The following is a 24,022-nucleotide window of genomic DNA, read 5'->3' as shown; positions in this document are numbered from 1 at the left end:
AAATAATTTTTAAAAAGTATTTTATTTATTTGACAGAGACACAGCAAGAGAGGGAACACATATGCAGGAGGTTGGGGAGAGGGAGAAGCACGCTCCCTGCAGGGCTTGATTCCAGGACCCTGGCATCATGACCTGAGCTGAAGGCAGACGCTTAACCAGCCGAGCCCCCCCCCCCCCCCCCCCCCCAGGAGCCGAAGAAAGAACTTCTTAGGGCCCGCAAAGCCAAGGCACCTTTCTCCACTGCACTAAAACGCAGACTTTCATGCACCGCAGGGAAAACCCGCCCAGGTCGCGTCTTTTCGGCGCGGCAGGCGCTGTGCGGCCTCCAGCCGAGAGAGAGCGCTGTGGAGAAAGCAGCTTCCGCCCGCTTTCTCCTTCTCTTTGCCGCGGGCGCCAGCACGTCCTGTTTTCGTTGGCCACTCTTCGATGGCCGCCGCCGCTGTAGCTGCTGCTGCTCCCCCGTAGTGCTGCTCTTCGCCTGGCTAGCTGAGGGCGACGTGACCTCCTCCTTTGTGCTGTTCTTCTGCGCGTTGTCCCGAAGGGCGCTGCTTTTCCCGCGGCCGGCAGCATGGGCCGGGAGTCACGGTGAGGCGGCGCGCCTAGCGGGCGAGCGGGCGGGCGGCTTCCTGGGACTGGGGGAAAGAGGCGGGAGTTGAGGTGGCAGCGGGAGCAGGCCTGAATCGGTGCGGCCCCACGTGCGGCCAGCGCTCCCCGCGGCCACCCGGGGGGCAGGGAGACCTCGGCCGAGGAAGTGACTGTACTTGGGCCGGTGACGCTCGCAGGGTTCCCTACACTGCCATCGCCCGTTGCAGCCCCTGGAGCGGGACCACCGCTCCAGGAGGTCAGTGATTGGGTACCACATCCCGCCATTTCCAGGAAGCCCTCCGTGATCCCTCCGTCAGTAGTGATCCCAGTTGAATTTCTTACCCGTTCGCGTTTGCCCCCTTTCCCTGGCGCTTGTTGCTGTCTATTTTAGTACCGTATGCGTGTCTTCTATTTTTCCAAATCAGTTGAAAGGAGCTGGAGGCTAAATATTTTTACATCATATACAACATTGAACGTGACTAGGCTTTTAGTAGGCTGCAATAAATACTTGTTGTATGGAGATTTATTTCTCCGGTAGATATCATATTTCTTTGTTATGTATTTTCTGTCCTTTTAACACCTGGATTGGGAGGTCTTATTAGAATTCTGATACCTCTTCAAAACTTTAGATTGTTAAACGGGGTTTGGGACCTTGAGGTTATTATCTTAAAGATGAATATTTGCTTTGTATTTAGCAGTGAATGAAAGATCTTTTTATCTGGGTTATAAATAATAAGTAATAGTAGCTTATTGAGATACAGTTAATGTTTAGGGAAATGGACAAAGCTTAGGGTAGAACTAGATGAAATTTAGCAAATCCATAAACTGAGTACCATCACATGGATAAAGATAAAGAATGGTTGTATATTTACAGAGAATTCTTGTGCAGGTCTTTTAAATTGCTATTCATCTGGCTACCCAAAGCAGAAACCTGGAAGAGAGAGTTTATTTGATTAATTTTTCTCTCGTACTGTCTAAACCCAGTAAGATTCTACACCCTGTCTCCATTTCTGCTCTCTGACTTAATTCAGGCCCTAATCATTTAGTGTTCAGACTGCTATACTTGCCTCAAATTGATTATCTTCCTGTGATCTTTGCACTCCTAATAGGTTCCTCACACTGCAGCCACAGTGACACTTCTGAAATAAAGATTATGTCATTCCTCTCTTTCATCCCTGTTGGTTCTTACTGCTTCCAAAGATAAAGTCAGACTATTTAGCACATCCTTCAGGACTCTTCACAAGGAAGCTTCTTCCAGCTCTTTAGCCTTTTCCCCTGCCTGCATGGCTTGTGCTCTAGGTTGGTACAGAAACTTACGGAAGGCTTAGAAATGGGATGGAGCAAGGTGTTCGAGAAACAGATAAAGAGCCCAGTTTGCCTACATATCTAGGTGTCATGAAGGGTTGACGGTAAGTGGTAGGAGGTAGGTTCTAAAAGGGAGTTGCGTCCAGAATGTCGGTGGATTGTAGATTTAAAGAATTTGAGGGGCCCTTCAGTGGCTCAAGCTGTTAAGCATCTGTCTTCGGCTCAGGTCATGATCCTAGTGTCCTGGGACTGAGTCCTGCATCAGGTTCTCTGTTCAGTGGGGAGCCCGCTTCTCCATCTCCCTCTACTGTTCCCCCTGTTGGTACTTTCTCTATCTCTCAAATAAATAAATAAATAAAATAGATAAATAAAATCTTGAAGCTAAGAATTTGAGAGCCTTTGAAGATTTTGCCTAAGAAATATTTGGGTGTGTTTATATAATATGGTCAGAACTCTGCTTTACAAAGATTACCACTGAAGCAACAAGTGAAACAGATTTCAGGGAACAGAGAATAGAAACAAGAAGACCAGGAGTCTTCTAAAATGCCCTAACTAGATAGCTCTGATGTGGAGTAGTGACAGTGGGAACTCTGAGGTGCTGATATAATATGAAGAGAATTACAGAGATGGAATTGGTAATACTTGGTGTTTTACTGGTTGTGTAGAAAAAGAGAAGTATTAAAGATAACATATTTTGAGACTACTGACTGGAAGTTGTGGTAATAAATGGTTTGGGGAGGCAAAGGTAATGAGTTTGGGTTTCCACACATTGAGTTTCAGGTGCTTGGATAATGAGGGGCACTCATTCCCTAGCCATCTTATCCATGTTTGTTGCTTTAAGTAGCCTTTGTACACTGATGGCTGTGGAGCCCTTCATGAATTCTAGACTGATATTTCAACTACCTACATACATCTCCATGTAAATGCCTAATATCCTGAACCCCCCCACTCACATATGATTCTCCCTCAGGCTTCCCATCTTAGTAAATGGCAACTTCATCTTTCTACTAGGTCCAGCCATGTATCTCAGAGACACCCATGGCTTCTGCCTTGCTGTCACACTTGGCATCGAGTTAATCCATAAATCAGTCCTTTCTAGTTTCAAAATACCTAGATTTTGACACTTCGTAGAAACTCCAAACTTGATATTCTCATCCCATCCACCATTCTCTTACTTGGATGATTGCTATTGCATTCTACCTCTTTTCCCTGCTTCTGCATTTGCCTTTCTTCAGTTTGTTCTCCCCTCAGCAGCCAGACTAATGCTTTAAAAATATTAGTGAGGGAAAAAGTAAGTAAGAAATAAATAAAAATATTAGTGGGGTAACACTACTGCTCTACTTAGAATCTTCCAGTAACTTCTCAACTTACTCAGACTGAAAGAAAAAGTCCTTAGAATGGCCTGTAAGGCTCTACAGAGCTCTCCATGTTTTCCTGCCCTACTGTATTGCTGATCTCATCTCATGGTACTTGGTCATTTAGACCTAGCCGCATCTGCCTTCCTAGCTGTTCCTTAGACACACCAGTCAAGCTTCTTCCTCAGCGACTTTGCACTTGTGGTGCCTGTTCCCTGTAAAGTTTCTCCCCCTTGTATCTACATGGTTCCTTTGATTTTCTTCAGACCTCTGAAGTGTTTATTAGTAAGTTTTTCTCATCACCTAGTTTAAAATAGCAAACCTCCTACCTGCCACCCTTTCTCTTTCATTTACTCTGATCAGTTTCTCTCCGTAGTACCACGTGATGTATTGTGTATTTATTTCTTTACTTGTCAGTCATTTCTTCCTTTGCCAGAATGCAAGTTGCTTGAGGCAAGTTTGGTCCGTTCTTTTTACTGTCCTTGCTTCTGTTTCAAGATAGTTTTTCCCTGTCTATGTGGACTGTAGCTGCAGGAGTCATTACTTCCCCCTAATTTTAAGAGTTGATGAACAAAAAGGCCTTTCAGTGTTTAATTTGCTGAGATCTTTTAGGAAAATGTGATTAATTAAAATATAATAGAAGTTACCTGTGTTTGCTAAACTTAATCTTGAACTTCACCTTCTAGCCACTATCGGAAGCGATCAGCATCAAGGGGGCGCTCTGGAAGTCGTTCTAGAAGTCGTTCACCCTCAGACAAAAGAAGTAAACGTGGAGATGATAGACGGTCTAGAAGCAGAGATAGAGATAGAAGGAGAGAGAGGTCTCGTAGCAGAGATAAAAGAAGATCTCGGTCAAGAGACCGGAAGCGCCTGAGGTAAGACAGTCTCCTAAAGACTCATGATAAATTGGGCCTTCTCAGCTAAATTGGGCTTGTTCAAGAGTATGACTTGGACTGAAATTTAATGGTCTTTGGTGGGCACTCTGCTTTGACCCCAGCTCATTTGATAAGGTCCAGAGGTGCTTTGCCTGGAGCAAAGAGTCTCAAAGGTAATATGTCATTAAGACTGTTCTGTTCTAATTCTGTTTCAAGAGAGCTGACAACTATGTTCAGACCAGCCACTAAAGCCAGCAGGAGAAGGAAAAGGGCAGAGCCATCTGCAAGCCCTGCTCGGTGTTTGAGACTTTAAAAAAAAAAAAAAGGTATTTTTTTAAAGCTTTATTTAAAAAAAAATTTTTTTTTTAAAGATTTTATTTATTTATTTGACAGATCACAAGTAGGCAGAGAGGCAGGCAGAGAGAAAGGAGGAAGCAGGCTCCCTGCTGAGCAGAGAGCCCGATGCCGAGCTCGATCCCAGGACCCTGGGGTCATGACCTGAGCCGAAGGCAGAGACTTTAACCCACTGAGCCACCCAGGCGCCCCTAAAGCTTTTTATTTTTAAGTAATATCTCTACAGTGTGGGGCTCAAACTTAAAACCCTGAGATCAAGAATTGTGTGCCCTACTGACTGAGCCAATCAGGGACCCTCTCAACTCCCCCTTTTTTTAATTTGTAAAGAAGATTCTATTTATTTATTTAAAACATTTTATTTTTAATTAATCTCGCATGCAACTTGGGGCTTGAACTTACAACTTTAAGATCAAGAGTTGCATACTCCACCAGCTGAGCTAGTCAAGTGTCCCTTTTTGATACTCTTTTAAAAAAAAAACTATTTTGAATAAAAGGATCTCCTAATTTTTATTTTACTTTTACTTGCTTACACATTCCTTGGCACCAGTCAAGCAGCTGTATGTAACCTTTGTAGAGGTGGAAAACATTGTAAATAAAAATAATCTTCCCCACACCAAAAAGTTATTTGATAAGTTTCTTATTATAATAGGAAAGAAGACAAGGCTGTACAGGTGCTGTGAACTGATCATAGAAAAAACTCTTTTGCAAACATTGGAAGAAGAAATTGTGGAAGTATTACTTGGTGCTCAGGGAGAGAATACTCATCTATGAAAAAGTGGGTAGTGTTGACTTAGTTTCATATTATGTGGTCCCAGGAACAGTTTCATATAATTCATTCAAGCATGTATTTTGTTTTTTAAGATTTTATTTATTTATTTGACAGACAGAGATGACAAGTAGGCAGAGAGGCAGGCAGAGAGAGATGGGGGGAGCAGGCTCCCCACTGAGCTCGATCAGTGGGGCTCAATCTCAGGACCTTGAGATCATGACCCGAGCCGTAGGCAGAGGCTTAACCTACTGAGCCACCCAGGCGCCCCCATTCAAGTATGTATTAAGTGAAATTGATTTTTTTAAGATTTGGTCTTTGGCTTTTAGGAGTGAAAGTAGAATCACAAGGTTTTAGAGCAAGAAGGATTTTGAGATTATCTAAGCGGAGCCTCCATATTATATAGATGAGGAAACTGTGATGCAGAGAGTTGATCTGCCCTATGTCATGTCACCGTCGGCTCTAGAATGTAAATTATCTCCTAGTCTTCATTATCTGTGTTCTTCCATAGCCCCATTGTACCCATCCTTATACTTAAGCTTTGAAATTTAGATTTTTCTACTGTAGACTGTAGATTTTAGAAGGACATTTATTATCACAGATTTGCTGTTTTTTTTTTTTTCCAACAAATATCATTTTGGAATTAGTATCCTCACTTATTTTTAACCACTTCTAAGAATTGACTTTACTTGTTCCTTTTTTTTTTTTTTAAGATTTTATTTATTTATTTGACAGAGATCACAAGTAGGCAGAGAGGCAGGCAGAGAGAGAGAGAGGAGGAAGCAGGCTCCCTGCTGAGCAGAGAGCCCTATGTGGGACTCTATCCCAGGACCCCGAGATCATGACCCGAGCCGAAGGCAGCAGCTTAACCCACTGAGCCACCCAGGCGCCCTACTTGTTCCTTTTTTATCTGATTTGATGATTGTTTGAAATCTCAGCCTTTAATAATAGTAATAGTTAAGAAGCTTCTTTCAACACAGTACAGAACCGTTATCTGAAAGTAATACTACTTGGTCATAGAATGAATGAAAAGTGTCTTCCTTTCAGGCGTTCCAGAAGTAGAGAGAGAGACAGAAGTCGAGACCGAAGAAGATCTCGAAGTCGAGACAGGAGACGTTCAAGGAGTAGAAGCCGAGGCCGGCGATCCAGATCCTCCAGTCCTGGCAATAAAAGCAAGAAAGCTGAGAATAGGTAATGTTATCATTGGACTGTATCATGCAGTTTGGGAACTGACTCTTTCCTTTTCCTTCCTTTTTTCAAAGAAATCTTTATAAATAATTACTGACTAGCTCTACCATCAACTACTGGTTGAATTAAATTAAATTAAATTAAATTATTTAAATATTTTGTTGATTTATTTGTCAGAGAGAGAGAGAGAGCGTGCGAGAGAGTGCAGGAGCAGGTAGAGTGGCAGGCAGAGGTGGAGAGAGAGGCAGGCTCACTGCCAAGCAAGGAGCCCGATGCGGGACTTGATCCCAGGACCCTGGGATCATGACCTGAGCTGAAGGCAGCAGCCTAACGGACTGAGCCACTTAGGCATCCCTATTTTATTTATTTTTATCTTAAAATTTTTAAAAAAATTTTAATAGTTTATGAGGCTTGTAATTCAGTTGGAAATAGTAGATTCGGTTAGTTTTAACATTCATAATACACTGTTCTCTTATTTGATACCTATTGTTAATGGTCAGGAATATATTGTATAAACATCTTTTTGGGAACTCTGTTTTTCCTTTGAAATGATGTTCTTAGCATTTCTGACACTGGTTGGCAGATAACTTCTTAACTCATGATGTGAATTGCTGAATTGCTCTTTGGGATAGGTATGAACTTTGCTTGTGTTAAATGTACATGTTTCCTTAGGATGCTAGTACCCTTCAGTTTCAAAGTATATCTATTAGACATAACATGTTTACTCTTCATATTTCTCTTTTCAATGATTTGTTCTTTGGCTGTTTCTGAAGTGGTGACATAGTTGATATATGAATTTGTATTATAGTATATTACTCATATTACTCATGAGTGTTTTCCTCATGTCATTAATTTTATTTTATAAATTTTACTTTTATTTTACCAAGGTTGGTGTAGTAATGCCCATTGGGATTATTTTGAGTTAAAAGTAAAATATAAATTTGGAAAAGTGAATGAAATGTAAACATGCAGTTTATTAAATAATTATAAAGCAATATCCATGTAACCACCACCAAGGATAAGAAATAGAACATGTTAGGACGCCTGGGTGGCTCAGTTAGTTAAATGTCTGCATTTGGCTCAGGTCATGATTCCAGGGTCCTGGGATCAAGTTCAGCATCAGGCTTCTTGCTCAGTGGGAGCCTCCTTCTCCCTTTTCCTACTCTGCCTGCTGTTGTTCCTGTTTGTGCTCTCTCTCTGACAAATAAATAAATAAAACCTAAAAAAAAAAAAAAGAAAAAGAAAAGAAATAAAACATATCAGTATCTCTAGAAGCCCTCCATGTTCTTTCTATAATTCCAGCTCTCTACTGCCCTAGATAAAACCACTCCTGACGTTTGTACTTGTAATTTCTTTGTCTTTCTTTAGAGTTTTACACTAGTGTTCACATCTGGAAAAATAATAGTTAAGACTTATGTTTTTTAACTTTACTTGAATGAGTTCCATATTCTTTTGTATCTTTGTTGATCATTGTTTGAGAGTCATCCATGTTGTTTATAACAGTAGTTCATTTTTACTTCTGAATACTATTTGGTGGTATAAGTATACCACTATTTATCCGTTCTACTGAGGTGAGTATTTGGGTTCTTTTGACTTTTAGGGTATTTTGAGCATTTTTATGTATGTGTCTTAGTATACATGTGCTTGAGTTTCACCAGGGTGTGTATCTAGGAGTGAAATTATATGGTTATAGAATAAACATAGCTTTATTGTTTTTTTTAAAGATTTGTTTATTTGAGGGAGAGAGTGAGTGCAAGGCATGCGAGTAGGGGGAGGGCAGAGAGAGAGAATCTGCATTCGATGCCCTGGTGAGTGTGGAGCCCAGCATGGCGTGATCACAAACCTGAAATCTTGACCAGAGCTGAAGTCAAGAGTTGGCTCAGTCAACTAACTGAGCAACCCAGCCACCCCAGTGTAGCTTCATTTTTATTGAGTAATCCCAAATGCTTTCCAGAGGAGGTATGCTGATTGTATTCCGATGAGCAGTATCATTGTATTGCTCCATACTCTTCCCAGTATTTGGTAGTCAGTCCTATTAAGTTTTGTTAATTGGTTAGACATACTAGTATTGTTGTGGCTTTAATTTGTATTTGTCATGACCAGTGAGGTTGAACTTCATATGTTCTTTGGTCATTTGGATTTCTTCTTTTCTGAAATATGTTAAAATCTTTTGCTTATTTTTCTGTTGAGTTGTTTTTTCAAAAATTGACTTGTAGGAGGTTTTGTTGTTTTTTTTTAAATACGCTTGCTGGTTGTTGATTGTCGTTTATATGAATGGCACATATATTCTTTTACTCTGTGGCTTGTCTTTTTACTCTGTTATGATACTTTTGATGAATAGAGATTTAATGAAAAAACATTTCTTTTTTTTTTTAAGATTTTTATTTATTTATTTGACAGAGATCACAAGCAGGCAGAGAGAGAGAGAGGAGGGAGCAGGCTCCCTGCTTGAGCAGAGAGCCCCATGCAGGGCTCCAACCCAGGACCCTGAGATCATGACCTGAGCTGAAGGCAGAGGCTTTAACCCACTGAGCCACTCAGGCGCCCTGAAAAAACATTTCTTAATTCATGTTATGTATTGAGAAGAACATAGATATTAAAATCTGAAAAGGACAGTATGAGAAAAGATAACTATAGGCTTTATTTAATCTAAACATAAAGACTATTATACTGAATCAAAAAACATGTAAAGAAAAAATTATGAACTATGTGGATTTATTCCAGGAATGGAAGGTTGGTTTAACATAAGAAAATCAGTCCGTGTAGGGGCACCTGGGTGGCTCAGTCAATTGAGTGTCTACCTTTAGCCCAAGTCATGATCCTAAGGTCCTGGGATTTGAGCCCCGTGGCAGGCTCCCTGCTTAGCAAGGGGATTTGCTTCTTTCCCCCTCTGCTCCTCCCCCTGCTTGTGCTGTCTATCAAATGAATAAATAAAATCTTCAAAAAAAAAAAAAAAAGGAGAGAGGGTGCTTGGGTGTCTCAGTTGGTTAAGTGACTGCCTTCAGCTCAGGTCGTGATCCTGGAGTCCCAGGATTGAGTCCTGCACGGGGCTCCCTGCTCAGCGGGGAGTATTCTTCTCTCTCTGACTCTCCCCTCTTTCATGCTCTATCTCTTGCAAATAAATAAACAAAATCTTTAAAAAAAAAAAAAAGAGTTTAATTCTTTATATTAATAAGATTCAAGGAGAAAAGTCATGGTTATCTAAGTAGATTTAGAGTAAAGCATTTTATTAGCTTCAAAACATATTCATATTAAAAACCCTAGCATTTAGAAAAGTATTTCACAAACTGATTGTAAAATTAGAAATGCAAGGGCATAAACTGTCTTAAAGAACAAGATAGGAGGGCTTGCTTTACCAGATATTGAAACTTGTCATAAAGTTGTCCAAATTAAGTGTGGTTTTGGTGTAGAGACAAATAGATCAGTGGAACCACGTAAAGAGCCCAGAAGAAGATCCCATGTATATGGTCACTTAACAAATGACAGTGGTAACAGTGTAATTAGTGGGGAAAAGTTCTTTTAGTAAGTAGTACTTGGGTTGGTATGAATGCCTGGGTGGCTGTCGGTTAGATGTCTGACACTTTTTTTTTTTTTTTTTAAGATTTTATTTATTTGACAGAGAGAGAGTACAAGTAGGCAGAGAGGCAGGCAGAGGGAAAAGGGGAAGCAGGCTATCTGCTGAGCAGAGAGCCTGATGCAGGGCTTGACCAGAACCCTGAGACCATGACCTGAGCCAAAGGCAGAGGCTTAAGGTTCTGAGCCACCCAGGCACCCCAAACATCAGACTCTTGATCAGCTCAGGTCTTGATCTCAGGATTGTGAGTTCAAGCTTAGTGTGGAGCCTGCATCAAAAAAATAAAAAATAAAAATAAGTGCTACTAGGGTCATTTGCTACCATATAATGAAATAGGACGACCTCTATCATTCTGTACATAAAAGCAGATAAAAGACCAAATCGATGGCATAATAGTAAACTTTTTAGAAGTTTATACTAGAGAAAATATTTTTTTTAATAATTTTTTTTAAAGATTTTATTTATTTGACAGACAGAGATCACAAGTAGGCAGAGAGACAGACAGAGAGAGAGAGGAGGAAGCAGGCTCCCTGCTGAGAAGAGAGCCTGATGTGGGGCTCGATCCCAGGACCCTGAGCCACCCAGGTACCCCTAGAGAAAATATTCTTTACCTTTGGATATCTTCATCAAATCAGGAAGGTTTAAAAAGCACCAGTTTCTTTAAAAGGGGAAAAAGAAGACTAAATTGATTCCATTCAAATTAAGTATTTTTTTTAAGGCTTTTATTTACTCAATTTGAGAGAGAGAGCAAACGATCATGACCAAGGAGAGGGGTACAGGGGAGAGGTAGATGCAGACTCCCCACTGAGCAGGGACCCCTCGATGCCAGGATGCTGAGATCATGACCTGATCCGAAGGGAGATGCTTAACCAACTGAGCCAGCGAGGCGGCCCAAGAAATTTTTTTTACTTACAAGATACCAAACATAGGGGTGAAATGCAAGGCCTGTTGGGGTTTTAAATGTTATTTTTTACTTTTTAATTTTTAAAAAAATTTTTTTACGATTTGACTTATTTGAGAGAGAGAGGGAGAGTGTATAGGGAGAGCGAGAGGGAGAAGCAGACTTTGTGCTGATCAGGGAGTCAGATGTAGGACTTAATCCCTGGCGGCTGTGATCATAACCTGAGCCAAAGGCAGGTGCTTAACCGACTAAGCAACCCAAGCCCCTTAAACATTATTAATATTTATTTATTTATTTTTTTAAAGATTTTATTTATTTGACAGAGAGAGAGAAATCACAAGTAGACAGAGAGGCAGGCAGAGAAAGGAGGAAGAAGGCTCCCCGCGGAGCAGAGAGCCCAACATGGGGCCCGATCCCAGGACCCTGGGACCATGCCCTGAGATGAAGGCAGAGGCTTTAACCCACTGAGCCACCCAGGTGCCCCAACATTATTAATTTGTAAATGAGTTAATTAAAAATTATCTTGGAGAATGTTAATGTTTTGGTAGATTTCTCTGTGTTAAATTTTACCTCTCCTATTTTAAATTTTTTTCATTTTTATATGATATGTCTACTTTTTCTTGGCTAGATTGCCAATTGTTTAATATTTATAATTAATGTTAAAGGATTTAATATTTGTCATATTTCCAAGGTGTTTAATATAAAAGTTAAGTTGACTTTTGGAAGTTTCTTAACCAAAAAGTAAAATGTAAGTCTTTTTAAATGACTTTTAGTTCACTTCATTTTATTTATTTATTTATTTATTTATTTTTAAAGATTTTATTTATTTGACAGGCAGAGATCACAAGGAGGCAGAGAGGCAGGCAGAGAGAGGGGGGGGAAGCAGGCTCCCTGCTGAGCAGAGAGCCCGATGTGGGACTCGATCCCAGGACCCTGAGATCATGACCCGAGCTGAAGGCAGCGACTTAACCCACTGAGCCATCCAGGCGCCCCTATTTATTTTGTTTTTAAGAGAGAGAGAATGAGCCCTTGTGAGTGGGGTGCGTGGGAAGGGACAGAGATAAAGAATCTTTTTTTTTTTTTTAAGATTTTATTTATCTATTTGACAGAGAGAGAGATCACAAGTAGGCAGAGAGGCAGACAGAGAGAGAGGGATGCAGGCCCCCTGCTGAGCAGAGAGCCCGATGCAGGACTCGATCCCAGGACTCTGGGATCTTGACCTGAGCTGAAGGCAGGGGCTTAACCCACTGAGGAACCCAGGCGCCCCGAGAGAAAGAATCTTAAGCAGCCTCCAGCCTCAGCACAGAGCCTGAGGTGGGGCTCGATCCCATGACTCTGAGATCACAACCTGAGCCAAAGTCAGAGTTAGACACTTAGCTGACTGAGCCACCCAGGCGCCCCCTTTAAATGTATTTTAGATGTGAATGTTTCCAAGCACAAATAAATGATGTTTCTTCTTCTCTTTTTTCATAGGTCTAGGTCCAAAGAGAAAACAGATAGTGGGGAAAGTTCTAAAGAGAAGAAAAAAGACAAAGATGACAAGGAAGATGAAAAAGAAAAAGATGCTGGCGTATGTTTACTAACTAAATAATTGTATTATATTATCATATTTGTTTCTGTGATCACAAACTGTTGGGGATTTTTATTGCTATATCTTTAATTATATTTGTTTCTTTTTAAGTAGGCTCCATATCCAACATGGGGCTTGAGCTCACAACCCTGAGATCAAGGGCCCCATGCTGTACTGACTGAGCCAGCTAGGTCATCTATATATTTTATTTTTATTTTATTAATTTATTTTTAAGGACTTTATTTCTTTTTTTTTGAGAAAGAGTAAAGAGAGCACAAGCAGGGGGAACAGCAGAGGGAGAGGGAGAAGCAGACTCTGTTGAGCAGGGAGGCTGATTGGGCTTGATCCCATGACATTGGGATTATGACCTGAGCTAATGGCAGATGCTTAACCAGCTGAGCCACCCAGGCATCCCTATTTTTATTTTTAAATGATAGTATGTAAAAAACAAAAACCAAAAAAGAGATAAAGTAAAAACTGTCCCTGTTAGAGGAGTCATTTCTCAAAAATACTGCATATCTATATACATGATCTGTTTTTACTTAACAAAAGGTGATTATGCTATGTGTGCTATTTGGTACCTTGCTTTTGTTCCTTATTTTATTTATTTATTTATTTTTTATTATGTAATCTCTACTCCTGATGTGGGTTTCAAACTCAGCCCCCAGATCACGAGTTGCAGGTTCCACTGACTGAGCCAGCCAGGTGCCCTGCTTTTGTTCATTTTTAAATTGTTCAATTTTAAATTTTAAATTTTTAAATCTATTTTTTCAGTATATAATGTCTGAAGAAGAATACACAGCAGTATATCCAACATTCAACTTAAATAGTGTGCCTTGTTGTTTTCTTTTGTTATATATTGGAGATCTTCTGTAACTGCATATATAGATATAGCTCATTGTTTTCAATGCCTGCATGGGGTTCTGTTGAAACAAAGTAAGGAAATCACCTTTGATGGATATTTAGGTTATTTTCAGTCTTCATTATGAACAGTGGTATGTGAATGTAGGGTAAATTGGTATCAATGAAATGGCTTTCTCAATGGGTATATGTATTTAACATTTTGACAGATAGGATCAAAATGCCCTCTAAAAGAGTGGTATACTTTTTTTTTTTTTTCCTTAAAGTTTATATATTTAAGTAATCTCTTCACCCAGGGTGGATCTATACTCCTCTCATGACCCTAATATTAAAAGTCGCATGTTCTTCTGAGTGAGCCAGCCAGGTGCCCTAAGTTTTGTTTTTGTTTTAATTATTATTATTATTTTTTAAGATTTTATTTACTTGACAGATATTTGTCAGATTATTTGACAGATATTTATTTATTTGACAGATATTTTATTTATTTGACAGAGAGAGAGACATACACAGTAAGAGAAGGAACAGAAGCAGGGAGAATGGGAGAGGGAGAAGCAGGCTTCCTGCTGAGGAGGGAGCCCGATGGGCTCAATTCCAGGACCCTGGGATCATGACCGGAGCCAAAGGCAGATGCTTAATGACTGAGCCACCCACGTGCCCCTTTAATTAAGTTTTTAACTTTAATTCCAGGGTATTTAACATCCAGTGTTATATTAGTTTCAGGTCACCATTAAAATTTTGTAGTATTTTCTTTGACTGTTTTTTGATGTAGTATTTCCATATCTATAATGATAGCATATGTAGATTTTTTTTTTAAGATTTTATTTATTCGTGAGAAAAAAAGAGCACAAGCTGAGGGAGGGGCAGATGGAGAGGGGCAAGCAGACTCCCCACTGATCAGAAAGCCCACAGCAGGGGCGCCTGGGTGGCTCAGTGGGTTAAGCCGCTGCCTTTGGCTCAGGTCATGATCTCAGGGTCCTGGGATCAAGTCCCGCATCGGGCTCTCTGCTCAGCAGGGAGCCTGCTTCCCTCTCTCTCTCTCTGCCTGCCTCTCCATCTGCTTGTGATTTCTCTCTGTCAAATAAATAAATAAAATCTTTAAAAAAAAAAAGAAAGCCCACAGCAGAGCTCAATCCCACTATCCTAAGATCATAACCTGAGCCAAAGTCAGACATTTAACAGGCTGACCCACCCAGACACCCCAGCATATGTCAGTTTTTTATTTTTACGATGTTTAATCACTGAGTTCCTGCTTAGGGCTATGAAAATGGTTTGCTTTCTCTTTTTCAGAGTATTATTTATTTATTTAAAGATTTTATTTATTTATCTGATGGACAGAGATCACAAGTAGGCAGAGGCAGGCGGGGTGGGGGAAGCAGGTTCCCAGCGAAGCAGAGAGCCCGATGTGGGGCTCAATCCCAGGACCCTGGGATCACGACCTGAGCTGAAGGCAGAAGCTTTAACCCACTGAGCCAACCACGCGCCTCTCTTTTTCAGAGTATTATTAATCATCTTGATAAAGTCTTTGGAATGGCTGTTTTTAGGAAACTTAGACCTAAAGACCAAAAGACCAAAACTTTTTAATCATGTTGATAAATAGCTTTCACTTACTCAATAATTTTTCTTTTTAAGATTTTATTTATTTATTTGAGAGACAGAGATCACAAGTAGGCAGAGAGGCAGGCAGAGAGAGAGGAAGGGAAGTAGGCTCCCCACTGAGCAGAGAGCCTGATTTGGGGCTTGATCCCAGGACCCTGGGATCACGACCTGAGCCGGAGGCAGAGGCTTTAACCTACTGAGTCACCCAGGTGCCCCGCTTATTCACTGATTTGTAATAGAAAATTTCTTTTTCATGGAGGCAGTCTTTGAGGTGTGTAGAGGATTTAAACTTGAGAATAACTAGTAAGTGGGGAATTATGCTTATTAATTCATCTAGTTTCTCATTTTAGGAAAAAAGTGGATTCATGTTTACATCTTGCCTGAAATTAAAATGAGATTAATCATGTTTGAAGTCTGCTTTCTTAGTTGAAGATGATTTTTTTGTTTGCTGGTATATTCGTAGATATATTTAAAAGATGTGTCCCTGCAATTGTATCGCTTTGGGAGCTATTATAAATAAAGCTGCTATAAACACTCAAAAACAAACAAACAAAAAGATGACTGATCTCAATCTGGTATAAATTGAGTTTGTATATACAGCTGTTTTTCATTTTCCTCTTTATATAATTTGAGAGTTTATATGGAATATTGCTGGAATAAAGTTGTTAATCTTTCTTTCCTTCTGTATCTCTCATTCCCCCCCAAGAACTTTGATCAGAATAAGCTGGAAGAAGAAATGAGAAAGCGAAAAGAAAGAGTAGAAAAATGGCGAGAAGAGCAACGTAAAAAGGCCATGGAAAACATAGGAGAACTGAAAAAAGAAATTGAAGAGATGAAACAAGGGAAAAAATGGAGCTTAGAAGATGATGATGGTATATTCATTTGTTAGATAGTCTATGTAATAATTCACGTGACATATTCTAGAAATACGAGTAATATTTCATGCTGGGAATTTTTAGGCCATTTTTTACTGTGGAAAATACAGCATTTTAACTTTTTTTTTTTTTTTAAAGATTTTATTAGAGCGTGATCAGGGGTGAGTTGCGGAGGGAGAGGGAGAAGCAGAGTCCCCACTGAGCAGGGAGCCCCATGTAGGGCTCAGTCCTGACCTGAGCCAAAGGTCGATGCTTAACTGACTGAGCCACCCAGGTGCCCCAACCATTTTTTTAATATTTCCTTTTTTTGTTTGTTTTTTTTTTTTTTTTTTTTTTTTTTTTGTTTAAAGATTTTATCTATTTATTTGCCACAGAGAGAAAGAGATCACAAGTAGGCAGAGAGGCAGGCAGAGAGAGAGGGGGGGAAGCAGGCTCCGTGCCGAGCAGAGAGCCTGATGTGGGACTCGGATCCCAGGATCCTGAGATCATGACCGAAGCCAAAGGCAGAGGCTTAACCCAGTGAGCCACCCATATATCTTATATATGAGATACAATCTCATATATTAAAGGCACCCCTTTAATATATTTTTTAAAGATTTATTTATTTGAGAGAGCTAGAGCACGAGTGCATATGAATTGGGGGAGAAGCCAAGAGAGGGAGAGCAAATCTGAAGCAGATTCAGCATGAGGCTGGACTCAGGGCTTGATCCCACAACCACGAAAGCATGATCTGAACTGAAATCCAGAGTTAGTTGCTTAACCAACAGAGCCACCCAGGCACCCTGATAATATTTTTTAAAGATCTATCCATTTGAGAGAGAGAATGATCAGGGGGAGTGGCAGAGGGATAGAGAATCCTCAAGCAGGCTCTCTGCTGAGTGTGGAGCCTGATGCAGGCTTGATCCCAGGACCCTGAGATCATGACCTGACCTGTAACCAAGAGTCAGATGCTTAACCCACTTACCTATCCAGAGCCCTCATTTTAACCATTATTAAGTGTATAGGTCTGTGGCATTAAATAAATTCATGGTATTCATCACCCATCACTACTATCCATTTCTAGAACTTTTTCATCATTCCAAACAAAGTCTGTACCCAATATGGATTTCTTTTTCTTTCTTTTTTTTAATATTTTATTTATTTACTTGTCAGAGAGCATGTGTGCACAAGGAGGGGAAGCTGCAGGCAGAAGGTTAAGCAGGCTCCCCACCCGGCAAGGAGCCCAGAGTGGGACTCGATCCCAGAACCCTGGGATCATGACCTAAGCCAAAGGCAGCCACTTAACTGACTCAGCCACCCAGGCATCCCCAGATTTCTTTTTCTTTTATTCTATTCTATTCTTTTCTTTTTCTTTCTTCCTTCCTTCTTTCTTTCTTCCTTTCTTTTTTTTATTTTTAAAAACTTTTAAGTAGCTGTGACACCCAGTGTAAGACTTGAAGCCACAACTCTGAGATCAAGAGTCTCATACTTCACTGACTGAACTAGCCAGGTGTCCCCTGTACCCAGTAAAAATTCCCTATCTTTCCCTCAATTCTTTTTTTTTTTTTAAAGGTATGTATGTATGTATGTATGTATGTATTTATTTATTTATTTATTTGACAGAGAGAGAGAGAGATCACAAGTAGGCAGAGAGGCAGGCAGAGAGAGAGAGGAAGGGAAGCAGGTTCCCTGCTGAGCAGAGAGCCGGATGTGGGACTCGATCCCAGGACCCTGAGATCATGACCTGAGCCAAAGGCAGCAGCTTAACCCACTGAGCCACCCAGGCGCCCCTTTCCCTCAATTCTACTATCAATTTGCCTATTCTGGGTACCTTATATAATTTTAGTCAGAGAATCTTTTTGTCCTTTTGCATCTGGGCTTATTTCACTCAGCATAATGTCGTCAAGGTTCTTCCATGTTATAGCTTGTATCAGAAGTTCATTCCTTTTTTATGGCTGAATAGGAGTCCATTTTGTTTATAATACTTACTACATTGTATTTATCTATTTGTCTGTTGGATATGTGGGTTTTTTCACCTTTTGACTGTTGTGAATAATACTGCTATGAATAATGTGGGAAATATCTCTTTCTTCTTCTGGTTCTTTTGGATATATACCTAGAAGTGGAATTGCTGAATTCGTATTGAGATACTAAATCTCTTGTAATATTTATGTTAATATGTGAATTGTAGTATAGTCTTCAATAAGGATTACTGATTTTACTTTAGACTGGAAAGTTGAGTTCTTATGGGCATAGTCAGTAAATAGCTCTTTAATTATTATATGTTAGTAATGAAGATAAATTAAGAGGATGTTTTCAGGTCACTCCTGATTTTTCATAATTTAGGAGGGAAATATTTTCCTTCCATATCTATTTTTGACCTTGATGTTTTAGTGAAGTAGATGAGTATGAAATTTTATAGAAAAGTGGACTTTTGCTCCGTTTTTTTTGTGTGTGTGAAAATTCAGTGATTTTTGTGTGTGTAAGATTCATAAAATGCTTTACTTTAAAAAAATGTTTTAAAATATTTTATTTATTTATTTGACAGATCACAAGCAGGCAGAAGAGAGGCAGGCAGAGAGAGAGGAGGAAGTAGGCTCCCTGCTGAGCAGAGATCCCAATGTGGGGCTTGATCCCAGGACACTGGGATCATGACCTGAGCCAAAGGCAGAGAGGCTTTAACCCACTGAGCTACCCAAGTGCCCCTCACAGAATGCTTTAAATAGATGAAAGAATTATATCTTTACGGGGAAATGATGTCTTAGTTATATGAAAAAAAAAGTTAGGTTGTCTTGATTTTAAAATGCTTGTTTTTCCTCTGAAAGTAATTTTTCCGGGACACCTGGGTGGCTCAGTTGGTTAAGCATCTGCCTTTGGCTTAGGTCATGATCCCAAGGTCCTGGAATGGAGCCCTGCATTGGGTTCTCTGCTCAAATCCTGTTTCTCCTTCTGCCTGCTGCTCCCCCTGCTTGTGCTCTTTCTGTCAAAGAAATAAGAGCTTTTAAAAAATAAAATATAAAAAGTAATTGAAAGAAAAGAAACCATCTATCATTAGGAATTTTTAGCCCTACCTCTTTTCAGTTTACCTTATATATTAATATTACTACTTAAAACTGATACATGCTTGATCTGGAAACATAAGTGTGCATAGTTGCACTGCAATGTACCTGGGTTGATTGGAAGGAGGGGCATTTAGGCAGGGAGGGAATGGGTAATGGTGTGCTGTGATATGATTATTAAGTACTTCCCTTTGGAAACCTGTGTACAGAAAAGTGATTCTTCTATTTTAGATGATGAAGATGATCCTGCAGAGGCTGAAAAGGAAGGAAATGAAATGGAGGGTGAGGAGTTAGATCCATTAGATGCTTACATGGAAGAAGTAAAAGAGGAAGTAAAGAAGTTTAATATGAGAAGTGTGAAAGGTGGTGGGGGAAATGAAAAGGTAAGCCATTTTCTCTTATTTTTGAAGATTTATCCAGTATTCTTTTTTTTTTTTTTTTTTTTTTTTTTTTTTTTTTTAAAGATTTTATTTATTTATTTGATAGAGAGAGATCACAAGTAGGCAGAGAGGCAGGCAGAGAGAGAGAGGAGGAAGCAGGCTCCCCGCTGAGCGGAGAGCCCGATATGGGACTCGATCCCAGGACCCTGAGATCATGACCTGAGCCGAAGGCAGCGGCTTAACCCACTGAGCCACCCAGGCGCCCATTTATCCAGTATTCTTAATTGGGTAATTTGAATTGTTATCATGGTGACCTACTGCTGACTTGCCTGACTTTAGAAAGTTGTTCCCCCCCCCCCCCCCCCCATCTCAGAAATGCTGGTACTTTTTCTTGGTACCACAGATGCTCGGGAATTTTAGCTATAAACATTTTTTGAAAAGTCACTTTTATGCCACCATCTTTGATACCTTTGCTTACTATTGACTTCTCAGTAGGTCTTCTCCAGACCTTTGCACTTTCATCTTTTGTGCTCGAGGACATGTTTTTTTTTTTTTTTTTTTTTTAATTTTTAAATTAACATATAGTGTATTATTAGCCCCAGGGATACAGGTCCGAGAATCGCCAGGTTTTCAGAGTTCACAGCACTCACCATAGTGTTTCTTTTTTTTTTTTTTTTAATGGTGTTTGTTACCTTTTCCAGAATATATAGTTTAGTTTTTTTATTATCTTTATTGTTTTTCCCGTCTTGTAAAATAAAAGCTCCCTAAGAGATGTGACGTTTATCTGCTTTGTTTATTAATTTATTGTAAGTTCCCTGAACGTGTCTGTCTTGTCCAGTGAGTAAAAAGTACCATTTAGTAGTATTTTTAAAATGAACTATATTATAATATTAGATGTTATATAACTTTATATACTATGTAAAATAGTCAGAATATTATATAAATATACAGTAAAATATAATGCAGTTATGCTACATTTTAAAATTTAAACAAATTCATCAAGAGAAAGCAGACTTGTCTTTTTTGTCAATTAACTTTTCAGTGATAAGTGTTAATTTGGATTATAAATTGTGACAGTTATTATGATGTTTCTTTTGCATGCAATTTGATTTTCACTTTTGCAAATACTTTATATATCTGCCTTTAATTTTAGAAGTCTGGGCCAACAGTCACAAAAGTTGTCACTGTCGTGACAACCAAAAAAGCGGTGGTAGATTCTGATAAGAAGAAAGGTGAGCTGATGGAGAATGACCAGGATGCCATGGAGGTAATATTTCATTAATTTTGACTTTGTTCATGATACTATTCTAGAAGGATTTATTAGAAAGCATTGGTGGAGTTGTGTTTTTCAGTTATAGAAACTAATGTTAGGAGGTTTTCTTGTTATTCTCAACAGTACTGTTGCTGCATATCCAGTGGCTAGAACATTCTGCTATCCTTGACCTTTTTCTGTATGCCCATGTTTTGCTTCCCTTCTGCCCCTCATGAACTTACCTCAGACATACAGGGTGGGAGAAGACATAAAGTGACAGAATTAATTGAATTTCTTTCTACTAACGTGCCTTGTAAAGATTTGTGTGGAGGGAATTATATCAAAACTTCCTTAAAGCTATATTAGAATTGGGCGCCTGGGTGGCTCAATGGGTTTAGCCTCTGCCTTCAGCTCAGTCATGATTCCAGGGTCCTGGGATCGAGCCCCACATTGGGCTGTCTGCTCAGCGGGGAGCCTCCTTCCTCTTCTCTCTGTCTCTGCCTGCCTCTCTGCCTACTCGTGATCTCTGTCTGTCAAATAAATAAATAAAATCTTTAAAAAAAAAAGCTATTACTAGAATTATTTTTGTTATTTTAGCTTTATGTTGTTGCTATGATGTTCTGTGAGGGCCCAGAATAAAGAATGTAAGAAAGTAAAAGCCAAGGAATATTTGGAAGGATTTATTTATCTATTTACTTATATATATATATATTTTTTTTTTTTTTTTTTAAAGATTTTATTTATTTATTTATTTATTTATTTGAGAGAGAATGAGAGAGAGAGCATGAGAGGGGGGAGGATCAGAGGGAGAAGCAGACTCCCTGCCTAGCAGGGAGCCCGATGTGGGACTGGATCCCGGGACTTCAGGATCATGACCTGAGTTGAAGGCAGTCGCTTAACCAACTGAGCCACCCAGGTGCCCTCTATTTACCTATATTTTTAAGAGAGAAGGACTTTATCTTACTTTAACTAGTTAATTAATTTTAAATATTTTATATTCATTTGAAAGAGAGCACAAGTGGTAGGGAGGGACAGAGGAAGAAGGAGAAACAGACTTCTTGCTGTGCGGGAAGCTGGAAGTGGGGCTAGATCCTGCAACCCTGGGATCATGACCTGAGCTGAAGGCAGACAGCTTAGCCAACTAAGCCACCAAGGTACCTCAGAGAGGTGGATTTTTTATTTTTTATTTTTTATTTTTTTTAGGATTTTATTTATTTACTTGTCAGAGAGAGAGAGAGCGCGCGAGTGAGCACAGGCAGACAGAGCGGCAGGCAGAGGCAGAGGGAGAAGCAGGCTTCCTGCCAAGCTAGGAGCCCGATGTGGGACTCGATCCCAGGACACTGGGATCATGACCTGAGCCGAAGGCAGCTGGTTAACCAACTGAGCCACCCAGGCGTCCCAAGAGGAGGATTTTAAAAGCTAGGAATATTGCCTCGCCTAAGGAGGAAGTAGTAATGGTTGTAGCTTTTTATTTTTTTTTTTTTAATAGTATTCTTCAGAAGAGGAAGAAGTTGATCTTCAGACAGCTCTTACAGGATATCAGACAAAACAGAGAAAGCTTCTAGAACCAGTGGACCATGGAAAAATTGAATATGAACCATTCAGAAAGAACTTTTATGTTGAAGTTCCAGAATTAGCAAAAATGTCTCAAGAGGGTAAAATTCTTTCTTTGATTTATTGGTTATTTTGGAATGGGGGATGTTCATTGCTTTGCTCAGGAGAGGAAATACTGGATAGGTGTGTGAGTTGATGCATAAGGAGGAGGAATTTGCACGGCTTACTTGAAGAAATGGGAAAGGAAGCTAGACTGCCAGAAGTCATTCTAGAGAGTATGAACATTTGCAAAGATTCAGACCAGTGATGAGTCAATGTAGTTTTGAAAGTATTTTTATTTAAAAATGAGCAAAAATTAGTTTGGCTCTTGTAGTTGAAAATTTTAGGGTTAAGATTACTCTTCATGGGAAGTTACCACTTTAAGTATTGTTAGCCTTTTTCCTTCTGGGGTTTGAGGGATAGGAACCAGCATGAAACTATAATTATGATTGAATAAGGATAATCTGGACAGTTCTTGGCTTGGAGAAAAACTGTATTACCTGTCAATCATTGTTTTTTATTGATGTTCTGATATGAGACATGATAAAAGCCAAGTTATAGAAATGGGAGTATTCCTTTTTGTCCCCAGTTAGTTGTAGCACTAATTGTATTAACTGTCTCCATGAGCAGTTCAGTAGTTTGTCCTGTAGCTTTTCTGTGGAATTACCTTTAGTAGCACTAAAAAAAAGATTTAAAGATTTTTAAACTTAACTGTGGCTGATTAAAAAGTAGAAGGCATTAATGGAACAATATTTAACAGCTTTTAATCTGGATTTTGTTTCATAGAGGTCAATGTATTTCGGTTGGAGATGGAGGGCATTACTGTCAAGGGAAAAGGTTGCCCCAAACCAATTAAATCTTGGGTCCAGTGTGGAATTTCCATGAAGATCTTAAATTCTCTCAAAAAGTAAGTGGTTAGAAATTATCTACATTTTTCAGTGTCTTACTATTTAGAATGGCTCTTTTATACAATTAACTGTTATATTTTTATTCTAATAGGAAAACTTACTATTTTTTTCTTGAACAGCTTTATTGAGGTAGCATTTACATGTTGTAAAGTTTGTTCTTTGAGTTTACAGTTCAGTGATTTTTTAGTATACTTAATGGAGTTAACACAGTCATTACCATAATCTAATTTTAGAACATTTCATTATCCCAAAAAGAGGCCTTGTATCCATTCGTAGTCACACTTCTTATCCTCTCCTAAGCAGCCACTAATCTACTCTCTCTAGATTTGTCTATTGTAGACATTTCCTGTAAATGGGATTGTACTAATGTAGTCTTCTGTGACCGGCTTTTTGACTTAGCATGACATTTTCAGTGTTCATCCACGATATAGAATGCCTCGGTACTTCATTTCTTTTTGGCAAATAATATTTCATTGTACAGACATATCACGTTTTGGAGAACCTTATTATGGAACTTTGAGAGACCCAGAGATCTCACTTCTTACCTTGTCTTACTTTGCTTTCCTTTTTAAGGCATGGCTATGAAAAGCCCACGCCAATCCAAACCCAGGCGATTCCTGCTATAATGTCTGGACGAGATTTGATTGGTATTGCCAAGACAGGAAGTGGAAAGACCATTGCTTTTCTCTTACCCATGTTTAGACACATCATGGATCAAAGGTCATTAGAAGAAGGAGAGGGGCCAATAGGTACAATTTCTTTCATTAAACTGTTTTTTCAGGTAACAACTTTGTTGTCAGTTAATCAGAAAGACCTGATACTTTATAATGTTATATGTAACAATAAAGATGTCTTTATGTACATTTCCTTTATAAATTTGGCACTTTGGGGCTGATTTCCCCTTACCAGCAGGTGGAGTGAGAATCTTCAGAGCTCTGGAGTGACATCTCAGAAGTACAAAAACAGCCTCTCCTGGCACAGCTCAATTTTTAAACTCAGACTCGGCAGGTAGACTCCTCGTGCATCTATCTGTTTATTTATATTGA

General features: G+C 39.4%; 1 protein-coding gene across 3 annotated transcripts in view; it reads left to right on the top strand.

Moving 5' to 3' along the window:
- Positions 1–338: 338 nt before the first annotated feature.
- Positions 339–24,022, top strand: part of DDX46 (DEAD-box helicase 46) — a 71,973-nt gene continuing 48,289 nt past the window's right edge. For 2 of the 3 annotated variants that reach the window (XR_014310314.1, XR_014310315.1), the window contains exons 1-10: positions 339–585; positions 3,932–4,120; positions 6,288–6,431; positions 12,377–12,473; positions 15,637–15,802; positions 19,075–19,226; positions 20,377–20,490; positions 21,965–22,130; positions 22,855–22,975; positions 23,550–23,725. Coding sequence is in view for 1 of the 3 variants with exons in the window: in XM_082725641.1 (XP_082581767.1) it covers positions 569–585; positions 3,932–4,120; positions 6,288–6,431; positions 12,377–12,473; positions 15,637–15,802; positions 19,075–19,226; positions 20,377–20,490; positions 21,965–22,130; positions 22,855–22,975; positions 23,550–23,725 (1,342 nt within the window). In the remaining 2 variants the exon portion in view is untranslated. The remainder of the gene's footprint in view (positions 586–3,931; positions 4,121–6,287; positions 6,432–12,376; positions 12,474–15,636; positions 15,803–19,074; positions 19,227–20,376; positions 20,491–21,964; positions 22,131–22,854; positions 22,976–23,549; positions 23,726–24,022) is intronic. The other variant, XM_082725641.1, reaches the window with a different exon arrangement.

Source organism: Mustela nivalis, assembly GCF_964662115.1.
Source record: "Mustela nivalis genome assembly, chromosome: 3".
Taxonomy (NCBI): domain Eukaryota; kingdom Metazoa; phylum Chordata; class Mammalia; order Carnivora; family Mustelidae; genus Mustela; species Mustela nivalis.
Note: the sequence above shows the minus strand (reverse complement) of the source record. Positions and strands in the feature narration are given on the sequence as shown.